This window comes from Podarcis muralis, chromosome 13, assembly GCF_964188315.1.
Source record: "Podarcis muralis chromosome 13, rPodMur119.hap1.1, whole genome shotgun sequence".
In the NCBI taxonomy this organism is placed as follows: domain Eukaryota; kingdom Metazoa; phylum Chordata; class Lepidosauria; order Squamata; family Lacertidae; genus Podarcis; species Podarcis muralis.
Genome location: NC_135667.1, coordinates 38,725,330 through 38,745,694, shown reverse-complemented (window position 1 = coordinate 38,745,694; position 20,365 = coordinate 38,725,330). Strand labels below are relative to the sequence as shown.

The 20,365-nt window shown below is 43.0% G+C and overlaps 3 protein-coding genes across 3 annotated transcripts; all 3 read left to right on the top strand.

Annotated features, from left to right (window-relative positions):
* Window positions 1-403: 403 nt before the first annotated feature.
* LOC114582059 (vomeronasal type-2 receptor 26-like) lies at window positions 404-7,115 on the top strand (the record flags this gene model as incomplete). The annotated part of the gene is made up of 5 exons (XM_028702835.2): window positions 404-685; window positions 1,387-2,241; window positions 3,493-3,720; window positions 5,268-5,394; window positions 6,178-7,115. Coding segments are annotated over 5 exons (2,391 nt in total), but the record flags the coding sequence as incomplete, so codon positions are not given.
* A 2,441-nt stretch (window positions 7,116-9,556) lies between these two features.
* Window positions 9,557-15,396, top strand: LOC144325372 (vomeronasal type-2 receptor 26-like; the record flags this gene model as incomplete). The annotated part of the gene is made up of 5 exons (XM_077918300.1): window positions 9,557-9,847; window positions 10,495-11,358; window positions 11,945-12,172; window positions 12,919-13,045; window positions 13,196-15,396. Coding segments are annotated over 5 exons (2,409 nt in total), but the record flags the coding sequence as incomplete, so codon positions are not given.
* An 882-nt stretch (window positions 15,397-16,278) lies between these two features.
* On the top strand, window positions 16,279-20,043 carry LOC144325371 (vomeronasal type-2 receptor 26-like). Its single transcript, XM_077918299.1, has 3 exons — window positions 16,279-16,286; window positions 17,907-18,189; window positions 19,059-20,043. Exons 1-3 carry the CDS (start codon window positions 16,279-16,281, stop codon window positions 20,010-20,012), a joined length of 1,245 nt encoding a protein of 414 aa, XP_077774425.1. The 3' UTR covers window positions 20,013-20,043.
* The last annotated feature ends 322 nt before the right edge of the window (window positions 20,044-20,365 follow it).

The following is a 20,365-nucleotide window of genomic DNA, read 5'->3' as shown; positions in this document are numbered from 1 at the left end:
TTCTCGAATAACTCCTGATGTTCTCATCCAAGTCAGGCTAGATGATTGTCTTTAATCTTTATAGACAGTGCCTGGATTAAATACATTCTGACCATGTTCAGCTGAAGGTAGTGATCAGTGAAGAAATGTCAGTTAACTGTTAGTTGGGAGAGGTTATGAGGGAGGTGTGAGTTCCAGTTCAGCGGTAAAGATCAGATTTTCGTGGAGGAAAATGGCAGGATTGGGAAAGTCTGAATGAGCCCTACATTAAGCTAAAATTCTGCTCTTTTAGGGGAAATTGTTCTGCAGATATGTGTATATTAGGGCAAAATTTACACTAAAATACTCAAGAATCATAAAGAGCCCACTGAAAAACATGCATAGCACATCTCTCAATGATACAGCATAAAATTCTTGTTGCAATATTGTGCCAAAGAACTACCAGCATATTCTGGCCTTGGTATTTGCTGTCAAGGAGATCAATGAGAACCCCAAGATCTTGCCTAATGTTACACTGGGATTCCACATCTATGACAGTTACTTCGATGAAAGGATGACCTACTGGGCTGCTCTGAACCTTCCCTCCACACTTGTCCCCAACTACAAGTGCAACAACCAGAAACACCTGGCGGCAGTTATTGGAGGACTGGACTTGGATATCTCCGTCTACCTGGCAAACATCTTGGGCATCTACAAGATTCCGCAGGTAAGATGCTGCCTAGGGGATTTCACACATTCACCATGATTTCTTCTATCCAGAAAGGATTTGTGTAATATAGAAACAGTTGTGAGAGACGAAAGAGAGTGATTCTGCCCTTCAAAAGGTAATGTGATGGTAGAAGAGTTCTCATCTCACCCCAGTTCCTTGACCAAACACACCTAAAAACTTGTATCCAAATTCCATGCTACCAGCTGACACCCTCTCACCTTTGCTCCATGGCCTACTGGTCGGAGACGGAAGCTGCTCTCTTGTAAAGCTGGAAGCCTGCCTATCAGGAGTCAGCTGCTGACGCATTGTGAGACTTGATGCAAATTCTGTGTGTTAGTGGCTTGAGAGAGGAAGGAAAGACGCCATGAAATCAGGAGTTGATATTTTGTGGTGAAGCAACATGAAAGAAACAGGGGAGAGAAAAGCAGCAGTACAGAAAAAACCTAGAGATCACAGTGGATAAAGAAAAGGAGGGCAGAGGAGAGGAAAGCAGGAGTTCAGGGAACTGGGAATGAAGGTATGGCAAAGAAGGAGGTGGAGGCTGAGAAACACAGGGTGCAACCTGCCACCCTTCCCAGCTTTCTGGAACCTGCCTTCTTAAGGCAACTGGCTCATTTTCCCTCCTGGGTGGGCAGGTCCTAGGTGCACATACCCAGTCCTTCTGCAATTGTAGATGATGCTCCTTTATTTCCTTTTAGCTCACTTATGGGTCCTTTTCTCCAGAGGATGCTGGTCAAAGCCAATCCACTTCTTTCTACAAGATGGTGCCCAATGAAGCCCATCAGTACACTGGGATTGTTGAGTTACTTCTGCACTTTGGCTGGACGTGGGTTGGGTTGCTTGCTAGAGAAAGTGAAGGTGGAGAGAGATTTATTCAGGCCCTGAAACCTCTGCTCTCCCAGAAAGGCATTTGCTTGGCCTTCTCAGAGACAATCCTGAAAATGATACATTTGGCTGAGTATTATGACATGTTTCCAGACTTGATCCAAATTTATCAAGCTATTATGGAAAGTAAAGCCAAGGTGGTGGTTTTCTATGGGGGAATAAAGTCCATGCTTACCTTGAGAGAAATCGTAGCAATTGGTGAATTGGAAAATGTGACCAAGACATCTGTGGGCAAGGTGTGGATTCTGACAGCACAGCAGGATTTCACAGCACGGACCTATCAAATGAACCTGGATATGCAAGTCTTCCAGGGTTCCCTCTGCTTTACAGTTCATTCAAATGTGGTGAAAGGATTCAAAGCATTTATTGAGGTACAAAATCCTTTTGAGGAAAATGGAAATGGCTTTGTCAAGGAGCTCTGGGAACAAGCATTTCTCTGTTTATTTCCAAACTCCAATACAGAGGAGCAGGCCAGTGAAACCTGCACTGGTGAGGAGAAGCTGGAGAATCTCCCTTCGTCTGCTTTTGAGATGAGCATGACTGGCCACAGCTACAGTCTCTATAATGCTGTCTATGCAACAGCACATGCTTTACATGCCATGTTCTTGTCCAGGACCAAAAACAAATTAGCGGTGGAAGGAGAGATGCGGGAGCTTTGGCCTTGGCAGGTAATGCCTATCATAAGATATAATTTATTTGACATAGGCTGTGATATGCATAACAGTACCCTGAAAAATTTTGAAGCTCCAGTGTAAGAGCACATTATCCCTTGTGTGCAGAAAAGCTACTCATGGAGTAAGACAGTGAAGTACCAGAACTGTCCCACTTTTTTGTGAGCAACTTCCTTTGTGTGCAGAGAAACTGTCAGTGAAGGCGGATCCAATCCTGCGCTGTGCTGCTTCTGCCAAAGCAGCTTCACTGCACACAAGTTACAGGGAGGATCCCAGCCTAGACCGAGAGGTGAAGTAGAGAGCTGGTAGAGAGAGGCAGCTGGAGCTGGAGAAAAAAGTAGCTGTGGCTGGGAAATGGGATGGAGAGCAGCAAGGAAAAGGACTTTAAACCTGTTTTTTAGTTTGTGCTGAGCTTGCTAAACAATATCATTCTTGTTGGACTCTTTGGTGAGAGAACCCAGAAGAGATTTAATATGGCAACTCATGCAGCAAATAAAGGCATGAAATTTAGGTGTTAAAATCTTATAATGTGCCCTTTAAGTCAATCCCAAACCATCCCACTTACTTAGCACAAGGATAGACCACACAATTAGTAAGTTATACATTGTTTACATACAAAACTCTTCAAAGGCCAGATTCATGTGCTTTTTCATACGGCTGTCAGTTTTGCAGGCAGTCAAACATAGCTCGGTTACAAAATGGTTAAAGGTCCAAAAATATTGGTATAGAAAATATTGGTTTCAGACTCCATTCTTGTTTGAAACATAGGAAACTGGTTTGAGGGAGCAGCTCAGAGCTCCACAGGAACATCATTCAAATGTAGACTGAGTGGAACCAAAGGTTTCGTTGACCATTTCCTCCCAAGGTGAGGGGAAGTGACATTGGCCAAGCCTGGCAGGACAACTTCCTCTATGGCATCAAGCACCTTGTGCATTAATTAGGCTCAAGCGTGCTAATTACCCTACCATTTCCTTAGAAGCAGGAGATATCCAAGCAGTGGGAACAGAAAGGATGGAATCCCCCCCCCCTCATTTCTTCTTGGTCAGGAATGCATTGGGATTTTCCCCACAGGAAACAATAGAATTCGTTAGCTCAGTAGGCAAATGCTCGCCTTACGAATGATTTCTCAGGAGCAGATTAGGTTTGTATAGCAATTCCTGCATGTACAGACAGACTGGAGGCATCGTGAGTGCCAATAAGGAGAGAAATATGCATCACTTCACAGTTACTATTTTTCTTCCAATGCAGCTCCACCCCTTCCTTAGGAGTGTCTCCTTCAACAACTCTGCTGGAGAAATGGTATCTTTCAGTGAGAACAGGGAAGTAGAAGCTGGCTTTGATATTACCAACCTGGTCACTTTTCCAAATAACTCCTTTGTGAGGGTCAAGGTTGGAAGGGTGGATGTGGAAGCCATCCCAGGCCAGCAAATTTCCATTGATGACAACAGAATGGTTTGGCACAGAAGCTTTCACCAGGTGGGGCATTATTCCTACATCCATGAGATATAGGAAAAGAGAATGTTATTTTACTTACAGATCATCAGTCCAGCACATACCTGCCTTTCCAGCCAGATTCTAAACATTTTTTTCTCTGCACTGTGTAAGAATACAGTGGTACCTCAGGTTAAGTACTTAATTCGTTCTGGAGATCCGTTCTGAACCTGAAACTTACACCAGGTGGGGCATACTTCCTACATCCATGAGATATAGGAAAACAATGGTATTGCACTTTTAGATTTTCCTCTGCAATACATAAGAACCTAAGATGAGCTTGCTGGATCAGGCCAATGGCCCATCTTCTCCAGGATAACACCCATGGCCAGTCTTGTCCTGCATCTGGATATGGTGTACAAGTGACTGTTACCTTGTGGGTCTCTCTATCCCAGGGTATTTCATGAGTCTCTTGTCAAGAATGAGGTGTTGGTTGCTCTGATGGGAAGGAAGCAGGGACTATGGAGTTTGTGGGCAGCTGTTTTTCTCACCAACAGTGCAATGAGGAAATTGATTTCTTAGATTGAGGAAGACTCAAACCTAAATCTCTTTAGGTGCCAGGTGAAAACATTCCTCTTCCCCCAGTTTTTTGTCAGATTAAAGTATCTCTGGCCTTTTGAACTGGTGGTGATATTGTTTTGGTTGTTACTGTATAAGGTAGATATATGTGGTTTTATACAGAAAATGACTCTGTGGGAAACCTACAAGTTAGACCTGAGCACAAGATCACTCTCCACACAGTCTCCAAGTTTGTAGCTCATTCTTTGGAGTACCGTATTTTTCACTCCAATGGACGCAGTTTTCCCCCTCCAATAATTGAGGGGAAATGTGTGTGCATCCTATGGAGCAAATGCAGGCTTGTGCCATAGCCGCGCGCAACCCCTACGGCAGGGAGAGGCTGCACGGGGCTATGGTTTCTTTAGCTCCACACAGCCTCTCCCAGCAGGGAGAGATTGTGCGGGGCTAAAGAGGAAGCCAAAACAGCCAGTGCGATCCATCCCGCTCGCTGCCTTGGCTTGTGCCATAGACGCGCGCAACCCCTCCGGCAGGGAGAGGTTGTGCGCAGCCTGTAAGCTGCTCTTTGGGGCTGGGGGGGGGGGAAATATTTTTTTTATTGATTTCCCGTCTAAAAACTAGGTGCGCCCTATGGTGCGAAAAATACAGCATGTTTCTGTCCTCTCCAAGAAGCACAATTGTTTTATACATGCTATGATTGGAAAATAGGGGGTGGAACAGGTATTATATTTTGTATGGGGACAATAGGGGCAGTGCTGGTGAAGGAGAATCCCCAATCCTCTTCCCCTTTGCGTCCTCATGCATTCTTCCTGAATGCCTGAAAGGGGCTCCAACATGGTAAGTTTCAGCATTTATTTTTTTTAAAACCAATGAAAAAGAAATCAGTAGCTGGCACTGAGTCGGGAATAAGTACAGTAGTTTAGTGTCTTCCTACTGTTGGTTGGAAGAAAAAGGAAACAAAAAGTGCTAATAATTTCTGGGTGCTAAAATGTTTATGTGTTTATTTCAATGGGGAGACACCACCCCTTTCTGTGTGCAACCCAAGTTGTCCCCCTGGTTCCAGGAAGGAAAAGAAGGAGGGGGAGCCATTCTGCTGCTATAATTGTGCTCCATGTCCTCAAGGCAAGATTTCGACCCAGAAGGGTAAGAGAATCAGGATATATGTTTTTCAGAAATAAGTCATGTTAGAAGTTGAGGAAAAAGATAAATAAATCTGTGGTAACGTGTGCGTTTTTGTATGTATTGTTTGAATGGAGAACTACATCACAAATGTTTAAAGAAGTAAACATTTTTAAGGGCATCTGTACTTTGATTAACGTGTTGTTACAAGGAGTTCAATTTAGATAACTTTCCCATTCAAGTGGCATAAAAACCAAATTTCTCCTCCGTACCTATTGGCAGACAGCCCCCATAAAGGATTATGGACCTAAAAAGAATCTGTTTGTCACCCATGATCTAATCTTTGTCACAGGTTAAAATACAGTAGATATAAAGACACAGGCAATTTTGAATCCAATGCACCAGTGATATGACGTGGTAGGAGACACCTGTCTTAGTTCACGCAATAACAAACAAACATGCGTCTGATTGATGTGCGATCACATACCCGGGCGGGGTGGAATGGGGTCAGCATAGGGCGTGGGGGTGGAAGAGGGCTGGGAATGGAACCCCTGTGCAAAATGTTCACGGACTGTACCTATTCTGAACAATAACAATGTGGTTTATGTGGAGTTAGCAAGCCATCACAGGACACTCCACATAACCCAACACAAAGTGCTGAGGTGGAGTTCTCATGCATCCTGTTCATTCTGGTTATTCTGGAAATATGTGTGATACCTCTAATTTAACATTATCCATTCCATACTCGCACCGTTAGCAGTTGCTCTGCAATACATCCAAAATCTGAATGTATTATTTTCTTTCCAGACATGGTTGACTGTGTTGCGTGCCCAGAAGATCATTATACCAACATGAAACAATCGCAATGCATTCCAAAGACCATCAGCTTCCTGTCCGTTAAGGAGCCTCTGGGGATGAGCTTAGCATTGTTGGCTCTTTCTCTCTCTCTCCTCACAGTGGTGGTCCTAGTCATCTTCATTAAACATCAGGACACACCCATTGTCAGAGCAAACAATCGGGACCTCACCTACACTCTCCTCACTTTCCTCCTGCTCTGCTTCCTCTGCCCATTGATCTTCCTCAGCCCCCCAGAAAGAGTGAGCTGCCTGCTCCGACAAATGGCTTTTGGCCTTGTTTTCACAGTGACTGTTTCTTGTGTTCTGGCCAAGACTATCATGGTGGTTCTGGCCTTTGTGGCCACCAAACCAGGATCCCGAATGAGGAAGTGGGTGGGGAAAAGACTTGGAAGCGCCATTGTGTTTTCTTGTTCCCTTATCCAAGCAGGCATTTGCGCTGTGTGGTTAGGAACCTCTCCTCCATCCCCTAATTCTGACATGCACTCAATGATGAGGGAAATCATTCTAGGCTGCAACGAAGGGTCAGTTGCCCTGTTTTACTGCGTCCTGGGCTACATGGGCTTTTTGGCCATTATCAGCTTTGTTGTAGCATTTTTAGCCCGAAAACTGCCTGAGAGCTTCAATGAGGCCAAATTCATCACCTTCAGCATGTTCTTGTTTTGTAGTGTTTGGATCTCCTTTGTTCCAGTGTACCTGAGCACCAAGGGGAAATACATGGTGGCTGTGGAGATCTTCTCCATCTTGGCCTCCAGTGCTGGCTTACTGGGCTCCATCTTTGCTCCCAAATGCTACATCATTGTGTTGAGGCCTGATCTGAACAGCAAGGTGTGCTTAATAAAGAGGAAATAATAAATTATCCTTTCATCCTTTGGTTTTTTTCCACCAAACTATGAGCAATGTAATCTCTCCGTATCCACACCATTAAATTCTGTTATATTTTACATGTTGCAATTGTTATGTGCAATTTCTTTTAAAACCAAAATATGGTCTCTCTGAAACAGGAGCCCCTTATCTTGTTTTAACCCTAAGCATTATTTTGGAAACCATCCGTACAGGTTTCTGTAGAGTTGCTACTGTCATGATGAACCAGTCTCAGAGATTTCAGTACACCGAGTCCCACTTACTTGGGGGTTATGTTCAAGTGGCTCACATACATAAATAAAAAATTGGATAAGTGGGGAGTACTCTCTAAAACTCTTTGAATGTCTTCTCTGCTGCTCTCCCTCCATTCCAGATCAAAAATACTGCACCTAAAATACACACATCTGGAATTTTGGGGGCTGACTGGAGGATGTGTGGGGAAAGTTGCCGCTTCTGCTGCTCTTCTATGCACATTAACTGTCCGGTGGGGGGGGGGGCTGAGTAGCGTAAACAACCCCCTGCTGCACCTCCAGTCTCTGCCCTCACAAGCCATGAGAACTCTCCAGCTCTCTCCCTCCATTTCTGGGTATTAATTAAATTATTTGTTTATTTATTGTGTGCAGTGGGGGGTGCCTGTGGTTATGGGCAATATATGCTAGACCATTCCTGGTGTGGGGGTTTTAAACTTAAAATTCAATGAATAATGATTTTGGTATTTTTAATGGGTTTATTGTTATACGATGGGCAGAATGCTTCTGAATGAATATTTTGGAGTAAAAGTATTTTGAACATGAGTAAAATTAAGCTCCATTTTATTAGAAAATATAATACCACCATTCACTACTTTTTATTTATTAATTTATATAGTGTCCCACTGACTAGTTGTGTGGTGCTTTTCTGTCAGGAACACAAATAGTTGTCCTTTTCACCATTCCTTCATCCCAGTATAATTGTCAGAAAACTAATGAACTGGTGTTCAGCTGGGAAATTTTAGGAGGTCAGATTAATCATTTCCACTGGTCAACAATGATAAGAGACTGGCCCACTGTTTTTTTCTTCCTCATTGCTGTTAATTCTGCGTGCCCTTTTGTCGTCCCATAAACAGTCAGAAAGAACTTTGAATGAAACATCAGAAACAGGGTTATTATTATTATGTTTGGGCATTTTCTGATGTTCCTGATGTAAAGGGAGCTTGTTATTATCTCACTTATAATTATCACTCTCAGCATGGCTAAGTATCCCTTGGATAATGTCTCAGTAGATTTCCAGAGAATACTAACCAATGTCAAAACATGGGTATTATAATATCTTCTTGCCATTGTCAGGAAGGGAGAGGACAGAGAAAGAGGAAGGATCTTTACCTTTCTCTTAATCAAGTTATAAAATAGGTTTTTAATCTGTGAATTGTTAGAGAAGTGATATTCATGATAAAACAGAATATTATACTAAGGTTGGTTGTGAAGCAAGGTTAATGTGCTGGATGGAAATAATGCCGTTTGATAAGAATATGTGCTTCAATATACTGCTGTTTATTGTGCCCCTTCTCTTTCATCTGCCACATTTGCTGGTCAAACATACCACGAGTTGCACCATCCATGATCTGTCCAGCCTTCCACATGAATACTACCAACCTGGTCATCTTATTGTTGGCGGACTTGCTTCTCATCTCTTTGCTGTTTTTGACAAAGAAGAATTCAAAGAAAGGCTAACTATCCATCAGTGCCTTAATACCCAGTAAAGCCATCCAATGTCAAATAATCAGATGATACTGAAATATCCCCCAGCTCTAACCAGGCCTCCTCAGAAGCTAGTTCCCCTGATTTCAGTGGGATTTACTTCCCACTGAAGGAAAATGCAGATCTGAATGTGTCAGTGAGATAAGAGAGCCTGGTCTTGTTGATGTGTTCTCTCCTCCCCACATCCCAGCAAATCTCTTCCAAGGAGAGTTTAACAAGAGGAGGACTCAAAGATTGAACCTCCCTAGTTTAAGATGGAAAGCCCTTCTCTGTTCTTAATATTCACCTCATAAACTTTCGTGTGAAGTTTCTTAAAGGCTCGCCTCTCCTTTGAGGTGATGCTTAATAACCTCTGATGTTCTCATCCAAGTCAGGCTAGACAATTGTCTTTAATTGTTATAGACAGGGCCTGGATTAGATACATTCTGACTATATTCAGCTGAAGGTAGTGATCTGTGAATAAAAGTCAGTTAATTGTCAGTTGGGAGACGTAATGAGGGAGGTGTGAGTTCCACTTCAGTGGTAAAGATCAGATTTTCCTGGAGAAAAATGGCAGGAATCGGGAAGTCTGAATGAGTCCTACATTAAGCTGAAATTCTGCTCTTTTAGTTGAAATTGTTCTGCAGATATGTGTGTATTAGGGCAAAATTTACTCTAAAATTCTGAAGAATTATCAAGAGCCCCCTGAACAATATGCATAGTATATCTCTCTATGATACAGCATAAAATTCTCTTTGCAGTATTGTGCCAAAGAACTACCAGCATATTCTGGCCTTGGTATTTGCTGTCAAGGAGATCAATGAGAACCCTAAGATTTTGCCTAATATCACATTGGGATTCCACATCTGTGACAGTTACTTCGATGAAAGGATGACCTACTGGGCTGCTCTGAACCTTCCCTCCACACTTAGTCCCAACTACAAGTGCAAAATCCAGAAACACCTGATGGCAGTTATTGCGGGACTGGACTTGGATACCTCCGTCTACCTGGCAAACATCTTGGGCATCTACAAGATCCCTCAGGTAAGATGCTGCCTTGGGGATTTCAAACATTCACCATCATATCTTCTATTCAGAAAGGATTTCTTTAATATAGAAATAGTTGTGAGAGACAAAGGAGAGTCATTCTGCCCTTCACAATGTAATGTGGTGGCAGAAGAGTTCTCCTCTCACCCCACTTCCTTGACCACACACACCTAAAAACACTGTTATCTCCATGGGCTACTGGTTGGAGACAAAAGCTGCTCTCTTGCAAAGCTGGAAGCCTGCCTATCAGGAGTCAGCTGCCCACACATTGTGGCACTTCATGGGGATTCTGTGTGTTAGTGGCTTGAGAGAGGACGGGAAGATGCCATGAAATCAGGAGCTGAAATGCTGTGGTGAAACAAAGTGAAAAAACAGGGGAGAGGAAAGCAGCAGCTTGGGAAGGCATAGAGGAGAAAGTGGAGAAAGAAAAGGCGGAGGTTGGAGAGGAAAGCAGGAGAGCAGGAATCTGGGCATGCAGGGGTGGCAGAGAAGGAGCGGGAAGCTGAGAAACACAGGGTGCAACCTGCCACTCCTCCCAGCTTTCTGGAACCTGCCTTCTTTAGGCAACTGGTTCATTTTGCCTCCTGGATGCACATACCCAGACCTTCTGCAATTGTAGATGATGCTCCTTTATTTCCTTTTAGCTCACTTATGGCTCCTTTTCTCCAGAGGATGCTGGTCAAAGCCAATCCACTTCCTTCTACAAAATGGTGCCCAATGAATCCCATCAGTACACTGGGATTGTTGAGTTACTTCTGCACTTTGGTTGGACGTGGGTTGGATTGCTTGCTAGAGAAAGTGAAGGTGGAGAGAGATTTATTCAGGCCCTGAAACCTCTGCTCTCCCAGAAAGGCATTTGCTTGGCCTTCTCAGAGACAACCCAGAAAACGACATATTTGGCTGAGTATTATGACCTTTATCCGCACTGGATTCAAATTTATCAAGTTATTATGGAAAGTAAAGCCAAGGTGGTGGTTTTCTATGGAGAAACAAAGTCTATGCTTGCCTTGAGAGACATAGTAGCTCTTGGTGAATTGGAAAATGTGACCAAGACATCTGTGGGCAAGGTGTGGATTCTGACAGCACTGGTGGATTTCCCAGCACTGACCTTTCAAATGAGCATGGGCATGCAAGTCTTCCAGGGTTCCCTCTGCTTTACAGTTCATTCAAATGTGGTACAAGGATTCAAAGCCTTTCTTCAGGCACAAAATCCTTTTGAGGAAAATGGAAATGGCTTTGTCAAGCAGTTCTGGGCACAGGTATTTCTCTGTTTATTTCCAAACTCCAATACAGAGGAGCAGGCCAGTGGAACCTGCACTGGCGAGGAGAAGCTGGAAAATCTCCCTTCGTCTGGCTTTGAGATGAGCATAACAAGCCACAGCTATAGCATCTATAATGCTGTCTATGCCACAGCACATGCTCTACATGCCATGTTCTTGTCGAGGACCAAATACAGGGCAGCGGTGGAAGGAGGGATGCAGGAGCTTCAGAAACTGCAGCCTTGGCAGGTAATACCTATCATAACATACAATTTATTTGACAGAAAGGCAAATAAAGGCATGGAGATAAGAGTGCAAAACCCTAACATGTGCTCTTTCCAGTGAACGCCAAATTATTCTACTTCCCATTCGGAAAGATAGTTCACCTGTTTAGCAAGTTACAATTTGAATTTGGTTTGTTGCCCATTTGCTTCCAAAGTGAAGGGAAGTGACATAGAGGAAGCCTGGTAGGACCTCTTACTCCATGACATTAGCCCCCTTCATGCATTGATTAGATGTCTGCATGACGGTTTTTTGAGGCCATTTGCCCTACGATTCTCTTCCGTGGGGTGGGAGATATCCAAGCAGTGGGAACTGAAAACCATGCATTTTCCTGTCATTTCTTCTTGGTCAGGAATGCATTAGGATTTTCCCTATAGGAGAGAAAGGAAATCATTGGCTCTCTCTGTGAATGCTCGCCTTACGAACCATTTCCAATGAGTGGATTCTGCTTGCATAGCAGTCCCTGCCAGTACTGAATGTTGGAGGCATCCTGAGTTTCAGTAAGGAGAGACATGTGCATTACTTCACAGTTCCTATTTTTCTTCCAATGCAGCTCCATCCCTTCCTTAGGACTGTCTCCTTTAACAACTCTGCTGGGGAAACAGTATCTTTTGGTGAGAACAAGGAAGTAGAAGCTGGCTTTGATATTGCCAACATAGTCACTTTTCCAAATAACTCCTTCATGAGAGTCAAGGTCGGAAGACTGGGTGGGGAGGCTGTCCCAGGCCAGCTGATTTCCATTGATGACAACAGAATGGTGTGGCACCAGAGCTTTCACCAGGTGAGGCATAATTCCTACATCCATGAAAGACAGAAAAAAGAGAACGTTTTTGCACTTATAGATCATCGGTGGAGCCCATCCCTGGCTTTCCAGCCTGATTCGAAATATTTTCTCTGCACTACATAAAATATTATCATAACCAATCAATCAATCAATCAATCAATGTATAGATATTCTCTAAATCTAAATCTAAGATATGTGGAATCTGCAGTGTCATCCATTCCTTCAAGCAACAAAAACAATATGCTTCATAATATAATGTTATATATGGCAGAGAGAAACCTCTTCTTTCTTTTGCATCTATCAATATTTGTAGATCATTCTTGACACTATGCGGCTGTTCTCTCAAAGAAAAATCTATCAATATTTGTAGATCATTCTTGACACTATGCGGCTGTTCTCTCAAAGCAAAATTTTAAACATGTGCTATGATTAGAAAGTCGGGTGTGGACCAGTTATTCCCATTATGCATGGGTACAATGGATGCAGGGCTGGTGAAGATAAACTCCCAATTCGCTTCCCAACTTGAGCCCTCATGCGTTCTTTTTGGGGGCCTGAAGGGAGCACAAAGATAGTCAGGTTGAGCACACTTTTGTTAAAAAAGCATGAACAGTAAAATGAATAACTTGACTCTGAGTTTGGAATAAGTAGTTTAATGTCTTCTTATGTCTAATTGGGGTGTGGTGGGGATGAATGCTAATAATTTCTCTCTGCTAAAATGTTTATGTATTTATTTAAATGGGTAGGTTCCACCCCTTTCTGTATGTAACCCAAATTGCCCACCTGGTTCCAGCAAGGAAAAGAAGGAGGGGGAGCCATTCTGCTGCTATAATTGTGCTCCATGTCCTCAAGGCAAGATTTCATCCCAGAAAGGTAGGAGACACAATATATACATGGTACTTTTCAAATGTATAAAGGAGACATCTGTGATATTTCTATTTTAACCTTAAAAGTTTCACAATGGTAGCATTTGTAGTTGCTATCCAGAACATCTCAAATCTGAATATATTATTTTCTCTCCAGATATGGATGACTGTGTTGGGTGCCCCGAAGACCACTATCCACACAGAGACCAATCGCAATGCATTCCAAAGACCATCAGCTTCTTGTCTTTTAAAGAGCCTCTGGGGATGAGCTTAGCATTGTTGGCTCTTTCTCTCTCTCTCCTCACAGTGGTGGTCCTAGCCATCTTCATTAAACATTGGGACACACCCATTGTCAGAGCAAACAATCGGGACCTCACCTACACTCTCCTCACTTTCCTCCTGCTCTGCTTCCTCTGCCCATTGATCTTCCTCAGCCCTCCAGAAAGAGTGAGCTGCCTGCTCCGACAAATGGCTTTTGGCCTTGTTTTCACAGTGACTGTTTCTTGTGTTCTGGCCAAAACGATCACGGTGGTTCTGGCCTTTGTGGCCACCAAACCAGGATCCAGAATGAGGAAGTGGGTGGGGAAAAGACTGGCAAGCTCCATTGTGATTTCTTGTTCCCTTATCCAAGCAGGCATTTGTGCTGTGTGGTTAGGAACCTCTCCCCCATTCCCTGATTCTGACATGCACTCTGTGGTGAGAGAAATCATTCTAGGCTGCAACGAAGGGTCAGTTGCCCTGTTTTACTGTGCCCTGGGCTCCATGGGCTTTTTGGCCATTCTCAGCTTTGTTGTGGCCTTTTTTGCCAGAAAACTGCCTGACAGCTTTAATGAGGCCAAATTCATCACCTTCAGCATGTTGTTGTTTTGTAGTGTTTGGGTCTCCTTTGTTCCAGTGTACCTGAGCACCAAGGGGAAATACATGGTGGCTGTGGAGATCTTCTCCATCTTGGCCTCCAGTGCTGGCTTACTGGGCTCCATCTTTGCTCCCAAATGCTACATCATTGTGTTGAGGCCTGATCTGAACTGCAAGGAGAAGTTAATAAAGAAGAAGTAACAAATTAGCCTAACATCTCTGTTTTTTGTTCTATCAGAATATGGGCAAATTCATCTCTCTTTTTCTACATCGTATAACCATGCTGTGTTTTATCTGTTACAATTCCTATGTGCAATTCCTTTAAAAATCCTCTGTGGGCTCTCTGAAATAGGGGTCCTCAACCTTTTTCAACGTTCGGGTGCATTTGGAAAACTAAGAAACTGTCATGGGTACTGGAAAGTATTAAGACCTGACTAGAACACCAGATAAAGGTTAATTAGAAGCTGAATGAGAGAAAGCAGCATATTGGGATGCTTAAAAAGCTTCTGCTTATTCCTTTCTATGTGATTATCTGGTAAATAAGGTTACAGTGGAACTGCTACTGTCATGATTAAATCAGTCTCATTAGGGGATACTATATCAGGTTCCAGAAAAAGGGTATAAACCGCCATCTACTTCATGTTTCACTCACAACTTGGCTTTCAGTTTTCCTTCTTGTTTTCACCTGCCTTATAATGAACATGTATAAACCAGCATAAACCAGGGGGTGTGGCATGGCATGTGAGCAGGTATTTCTTAGGACTAAGCAAGAGTCTTTAAAAATCTGTAAGTGTACTTTTTTATGTACACCGAATACTTTTGAACTGTTGATTTATTTGTCAACTTATATTGGACCTTTGGATCCCTTTTGCTTCAAATGATTGGTATGGGTTCTTGAGGAGGAAGTTCTATGTTACTTCTGGTCATGGAGCAAGCTTTGGGGACATTTGTTCTGCTTTGTGCTAATGTGGATATCCTAGCTTCCCTGGGTAGTTAATACCTTGTTCCTTTATTCTTGCTAGCTGGTAAAAGCATTGGGATGTGTTGTTGCACCTCACTCCTGACAACACCCTTTAACCAAAGGATAACCAGGGAAAACCAACCCTGACAGCACCACAGCAAAGTCACCCAAAATTCTGAGTCATGGAACTCAGGTTGGATGCTGGATATTCTTGGGATTCACCAAGACAAAAAGCTTGCCTGCTGAGCCACAAGCCCACAAGTTATAGCCATAACCAAGCAGCTACATACCAGATTCAGATGAATTCCTACAATAAGAAGTGAACGCAGCAAATAGAAGCAAATACGTTATTGAGAGAGTGCAGCACCAAACAGAACCATTTTACCTTAGAATTACATTTAAGGAAGATACCAAGACACTCTTGGAATTTGAGCGGAGCTCCAAAATAGCAAAAGCTAGCTTACCTCACTCTAATTACCAACCTTTAGAATCATAGGCCCAGCCAGCAGGCTTTATCCAGACATACATGGCCTATTGCTCTCTATCAGTCTACCCAAGAAGCGCAACATTTAAGGTCTTAACTGGTTGCTACAAGCTCAGAACTCATGGCTCTAAGAAACCTCTCTTGGACTCAGATACCAATAATTTGGAGCTTTCACCACTGTAACTAAGCCAAGTGCTACTGCCTGTGTTTTCTGACTAATATATGGAGAAACACATGAACCTGACCTTTGAAGAGTTTGTAAGTAAGCCAGTTTTCACTGACCAGATGTGTGGTCCTTTTCAACGGTAAGGGGAGAGGAAAGTTTTGGAACTCGTGAGGGTATATTTTTAAGATCTAACAACCTATATTTCCATGCTTTACTTTGCTGAATATTTTGTGATTGAAAATATTTGCTGGGGATCTCTCAACAAAGAGCACTTGCCCCAAACCTGGATCTTGGCATCCAGGGAATTCTCCTTTTTTATACTTAATTTACCTCGCTACCTACACAAATCATCTGTCATAACTCAATCCCTTTCACAATTTTTCAGTTTTAGTATAGTTGTCAGTAAATTAATGAACAGATGTTCAGGGGGAATTTTTGGAGGTCAGACTTATCATTTCCACTGTTCAGATGAAGCTTTTCAGGACTGATAGCAGATTGAACCACTGTTCTTTTCTTCCTCCTTGTAGTTCTTTTTGCATGCTCTTTTGTTGTCCCATAAACAGACAGAAACCACTTTTGATGAAATAACAGAAGCATGTGCTGGTGTTTTTTGTGGTCATTTTGTTGTTTTTGATGTAGAGAGACCTAGTTATCATCACAGCTGTAATTATCAATCTCATCATGACTAAGTCTCTCTTGAATAATGTCTCAATAGATTTCCAGACAATACCAGCCAGAGTCTGGCCATAAAACCCCTTCCTGCCATTCTAAGCAATGGAGAGGTAAGAGGAAGAGGGAGGATTTCTGCTTTTCTCTTTGTTGAGGTGTAAAATAGGATTTTAATATGTGAATTGGTAGGGAAGTGCTGTTCCTGTCAAGGCAGAATATTGTACTGAGTGTGGTTCTGAAGCTAAGGTTCATTTTCCAGATGGAAATGAGGGTGTCGGATGAGAAAGAATATTTGCCTCAGCATGTTGCTGTTTGTTGTGCCCATTCTTTTTCATCTGCCTCATATGGTGTGCAAACATACATGTTGCACCATCCATGATCTGTTCAGAATTCCACATGAATACTACCAACCTGGTGATCTTATTGTTGGCGGACTTGCTTCTCACCTCTTTACCAATTTTGACAAAGTAGACTTCACAGAAAGGCTAACCACCCATCAACTTCTTAATACCTTGTAAATACTTCATGTATCAAGTAATCAGGTGATACAGAAATATTCCCCAGCTCTAACCAGGCTTACTGAGAAGCATGTTCCACTGATTTTAGAGGGATTTCCTTGCAGGCAGAGGTGTTGGGGAGGGGGGACAATTTCAGAGCTGTTTTTCCACCAAATTTCTTCCAAGAAGAGTTTCACAAGAGGAGCCACAACTTAAACTTACCTAGTTTAAGATGGAAAGCTTCATGGTTTCAAAATATTTTATGGCTTCTGTTGATGTCTCTGTGTGACTGTCAATGTCTGTAGCCTTGTACTGTCACTATGGTGCAGGCTTGTTCGATGACAAAAGGACTGGTGACAGGGGAGGAGAGGGAATTTCATTTATAGACAGGGGATGGATCAGGTCCATTCCTTCCAACTGGCCTGGGCAACAACAGACTAATTGGCTGAAGGTTCTAATCAGCCAAGAAATGGCAGATAACTGTCAGTTGGGAGAAGTAAGAAGGGAGGTGTGAGGGAAAAACCAAAGAAAGCTGAGGTGAAAGTGGACAGCTGAGGTTTAAATATTAAGCTATTTATCCCCAGTGTGTTAACCATATTTTGTGTTGAAGATCAGAACAGGTGAGCTGGTGTCTATTTTAAGGTAGGAAGCTGCCCAGTTCTTACAAATCAGTTCACATTTAAACATGAACCTACCAAAATTTGCTTGCTCTAAAAAGTTATCTAAACCAAAACAGAGCAGTGCAATCTTCTAGCCAAGTCATGTATACAAAAATGCAAATACGAATGTACAGTTTCCATCAAAATGCATAAACAGTGGTACCTCGGGTTAAGAGCGTAATTCATCCTGGAGATCCATTCTTAACCTGAAACTGTTCTTAACCTGAGGTATCACTTTAGCTAATGGGGCCTTCCGCTGCCACCTTAACCCTGGAGCACGATTTCTGGTCTCATCCTGAAGCCAAGTACTTAACCCAAGGTACTATTTCTGGGTTAGCGGAGTCTGTAAACTGAAGCGTCTGTAACCTAAAGCGTCTGTAACCTGAGGTACCACTGTTTTAATAAAAGTGAGCTACAAGTATAAAAGTGGGATACAATGTATTCCTTCAGGGGAAACTCCTTGGCATATATAATAGGACACAATTTCAACTAAAATGCTGAAGAATTGTCAAGCCCCCCCCCCTTTTAAATTGCATAGCATATATATCAAATATATAGCATGAAATTCTCATTGCAGTGTTGTGCCAAAGAACTACCAGCATATTCTGGCCTTTATATTTGCTGTCAAGGAGATCAATGAGAACCCCAAGATCTTACCAAATCTCACCTTAGGATTCCACATCTATGACAGTTACTTCAATGAAAGGATGACCTATCGGGCTACTCTGAACCTTCCCTCCACATTTATACCCAACTACAAGTGCGACACCCAGAAACACCTGGTGGCAGTTATTGGGGGACTGGACTTTGATACCTCCTTCTACATGGCAGACATATTGAGCATCTACAAGATTCCCCAGGTAAGATACTGCCTTGGACTCTTTGCACTCTTCACACTCAATCACCATGATCTTTCTATCAAAAAATGTTTTGTAGAGTTGTGGCTGAAAAAGGAGGGTGGTCCTGCTCTTCACAAAATGTGTTTCCTGTGGGCTTTCTAATTAAAGATGTCTGTTCTAGGTGGGCAGTCCTATTTCCACTTCTTAAGCACACTTGCCTTTTCTCTCTGCTCCAGGTCTGAGCAGTGCCTCCCCTGATTCCTCTAACTAATCTGGTGTCCCAAGTGGAGTGGATGATGTGGTCCTATTGGTATATTGAAGGAGGATTCAATGGCAGGACCAGTTGGTTTCTATCTCAGGCAGCAGAATGTATTAGGTGTGACCTGGCCTCACCCAATAAACCAAGAAGTGTGGGTGGTGTGGGAGAAGGTGGCCCTCTAGATATATGAGGTTCAGACAAATTAGAGCTTTCAAAGGTCAATACTAGGTCAATACTAGGATGGTCTGGATTGGCCAACAAACTATGCACTTTGGCTCATGTGTTGGCAGAAAGGTGGCCTCTTTTCACCGGAGGTGAAGGAGGCATGACCTACACAAGATTGGCAACAGCAGCTTACTTCTCTATGGCCTTTACACCCTCATGCATTAACTAGAGACGCGGACAGCAGCAGTGCAGGAAAGCAAGGAGGATGAACTGGAGACAGAAGATGAGGAGAAAGGGGAGCAAAGCAGGGCAGCACGCCATGGAGGCCAAATCGGCCACCCTCCCAACTTTCTGGAGTCTCCTTCCTGGGGCAACTGGCTCATCTGGTCTCTATGGTGGGTAGGCCCTGAAGACACATACAGTCCTTCTTCTGCATTTATGATTTCTGCCTCTTTATTCCTTTTAGCTCACTTATGGTTCCTTTGCTCCAGAAGATTGTGGTCAAAGCCAATCTACTTCCTTCTATAGGATGGTGCCCAATGAAGCCCATCAGTACACTGGGATTGTTGAGTTACTTCTGCACTTTGGTTGGACATGGGTTGGGCTGCTCGCAGTGGATAATGACAGTGGAGAGAGATTTATTCAGACGCTGAGACCTCTGCTCTCCCAGAAAGGCATTTGCTTGGCCTTCTCAGAGACAACCCGGAAAACCACATATTTGGCAGACTTTTATGATGTGCAGTCTGACTTCATCCAAATCTATCATGTTATTATGGAAAGTGAAGCTAAGGTTGTTGTTTTCTATGGAGGAACAACGCCCATGATTCGCTTGCGAACAATGCTAGTGCTAGGTGAAATGGAAAATATTAATAAAACATCTGTGGGCAAGGTGTGGATTCTGACAGCACAGGTGGATTTCACAACATTGACCTACCAAATGAGTTGGGATATGCAAGCCTTCCATGGTTCCCTCTCCTTTGCAGTTCATTCAAATGTGGTACAAGGATTCAAAGCCTTTCTTGAGGCACAGAATCCTTTTGAGGAAAATGGAAATGGCTTTGTCAAGCAGTTCTGGGCACAAGTATTTCTCTGCTTATTTCCAAACTCCAATACAGAGGAGCAGGCCAGTGAAACCTGCACTGGAGAGGAGAAGCTGGAAGATCTCCCTTCGTCTGGCTTTGAGATGAGCATAACAAGCCACAGCTATAGCATCTATAATGCTGTCTATGCCACAGCACATGCTCTACATGCCATGTTCTTGCCCGGGACCAAATACAGGGCAGCGGTGGAAGGAGGGATGCAGAAGCTTCAGAAACTGCAGCCTTGGCAGGTAATACCTATCATAACATACAAATTTGACATGGGCAGTGAAATGATCTCTTTCAGCTTTTGCCTTCTGGAAGAAGGTGCAGGGTTATAAAGACTAGGACTAGCCGCCTGAGAAAAAGTTTCTATTCCTAAGCAATTTTTGTTTTAAACACAGTGTAAGGTAGTCCCCATGGGAGTATATTGTATTAAATTATGGGGTATCAGAGTTTTTAGGGAGCTAATCAGGCAGGAATAGCAGGGATAGCAGGCTTGATGGTTTCTGAATGTCTGGTGTAGATTTTCAGTTTCGTTGTTCTGTATGGGACAATGACAATAAAGATTATCATATCGTATCTAAATGTAGAAGACTACACAGAAAATTTTCAAGTACTCACTGTAAACTAGGATCCTCCATTTAACATACGCAGATAAGCTGCTCCTCCAGTTGTTAAGCAGTAGCTGCGA

Bases quoted from the DNA above. Each gene is read 5' to 3' on its own strand.
- LOC144325371 (XM_077918299.1), top strand. The intron at 18,190-19,058 runs GTAAGATACTGC...TATTCCTTTTAG, and splicing joins GCATCTACAAGATTCCCCAG to CTCACTTATGGTTCCTTTGC.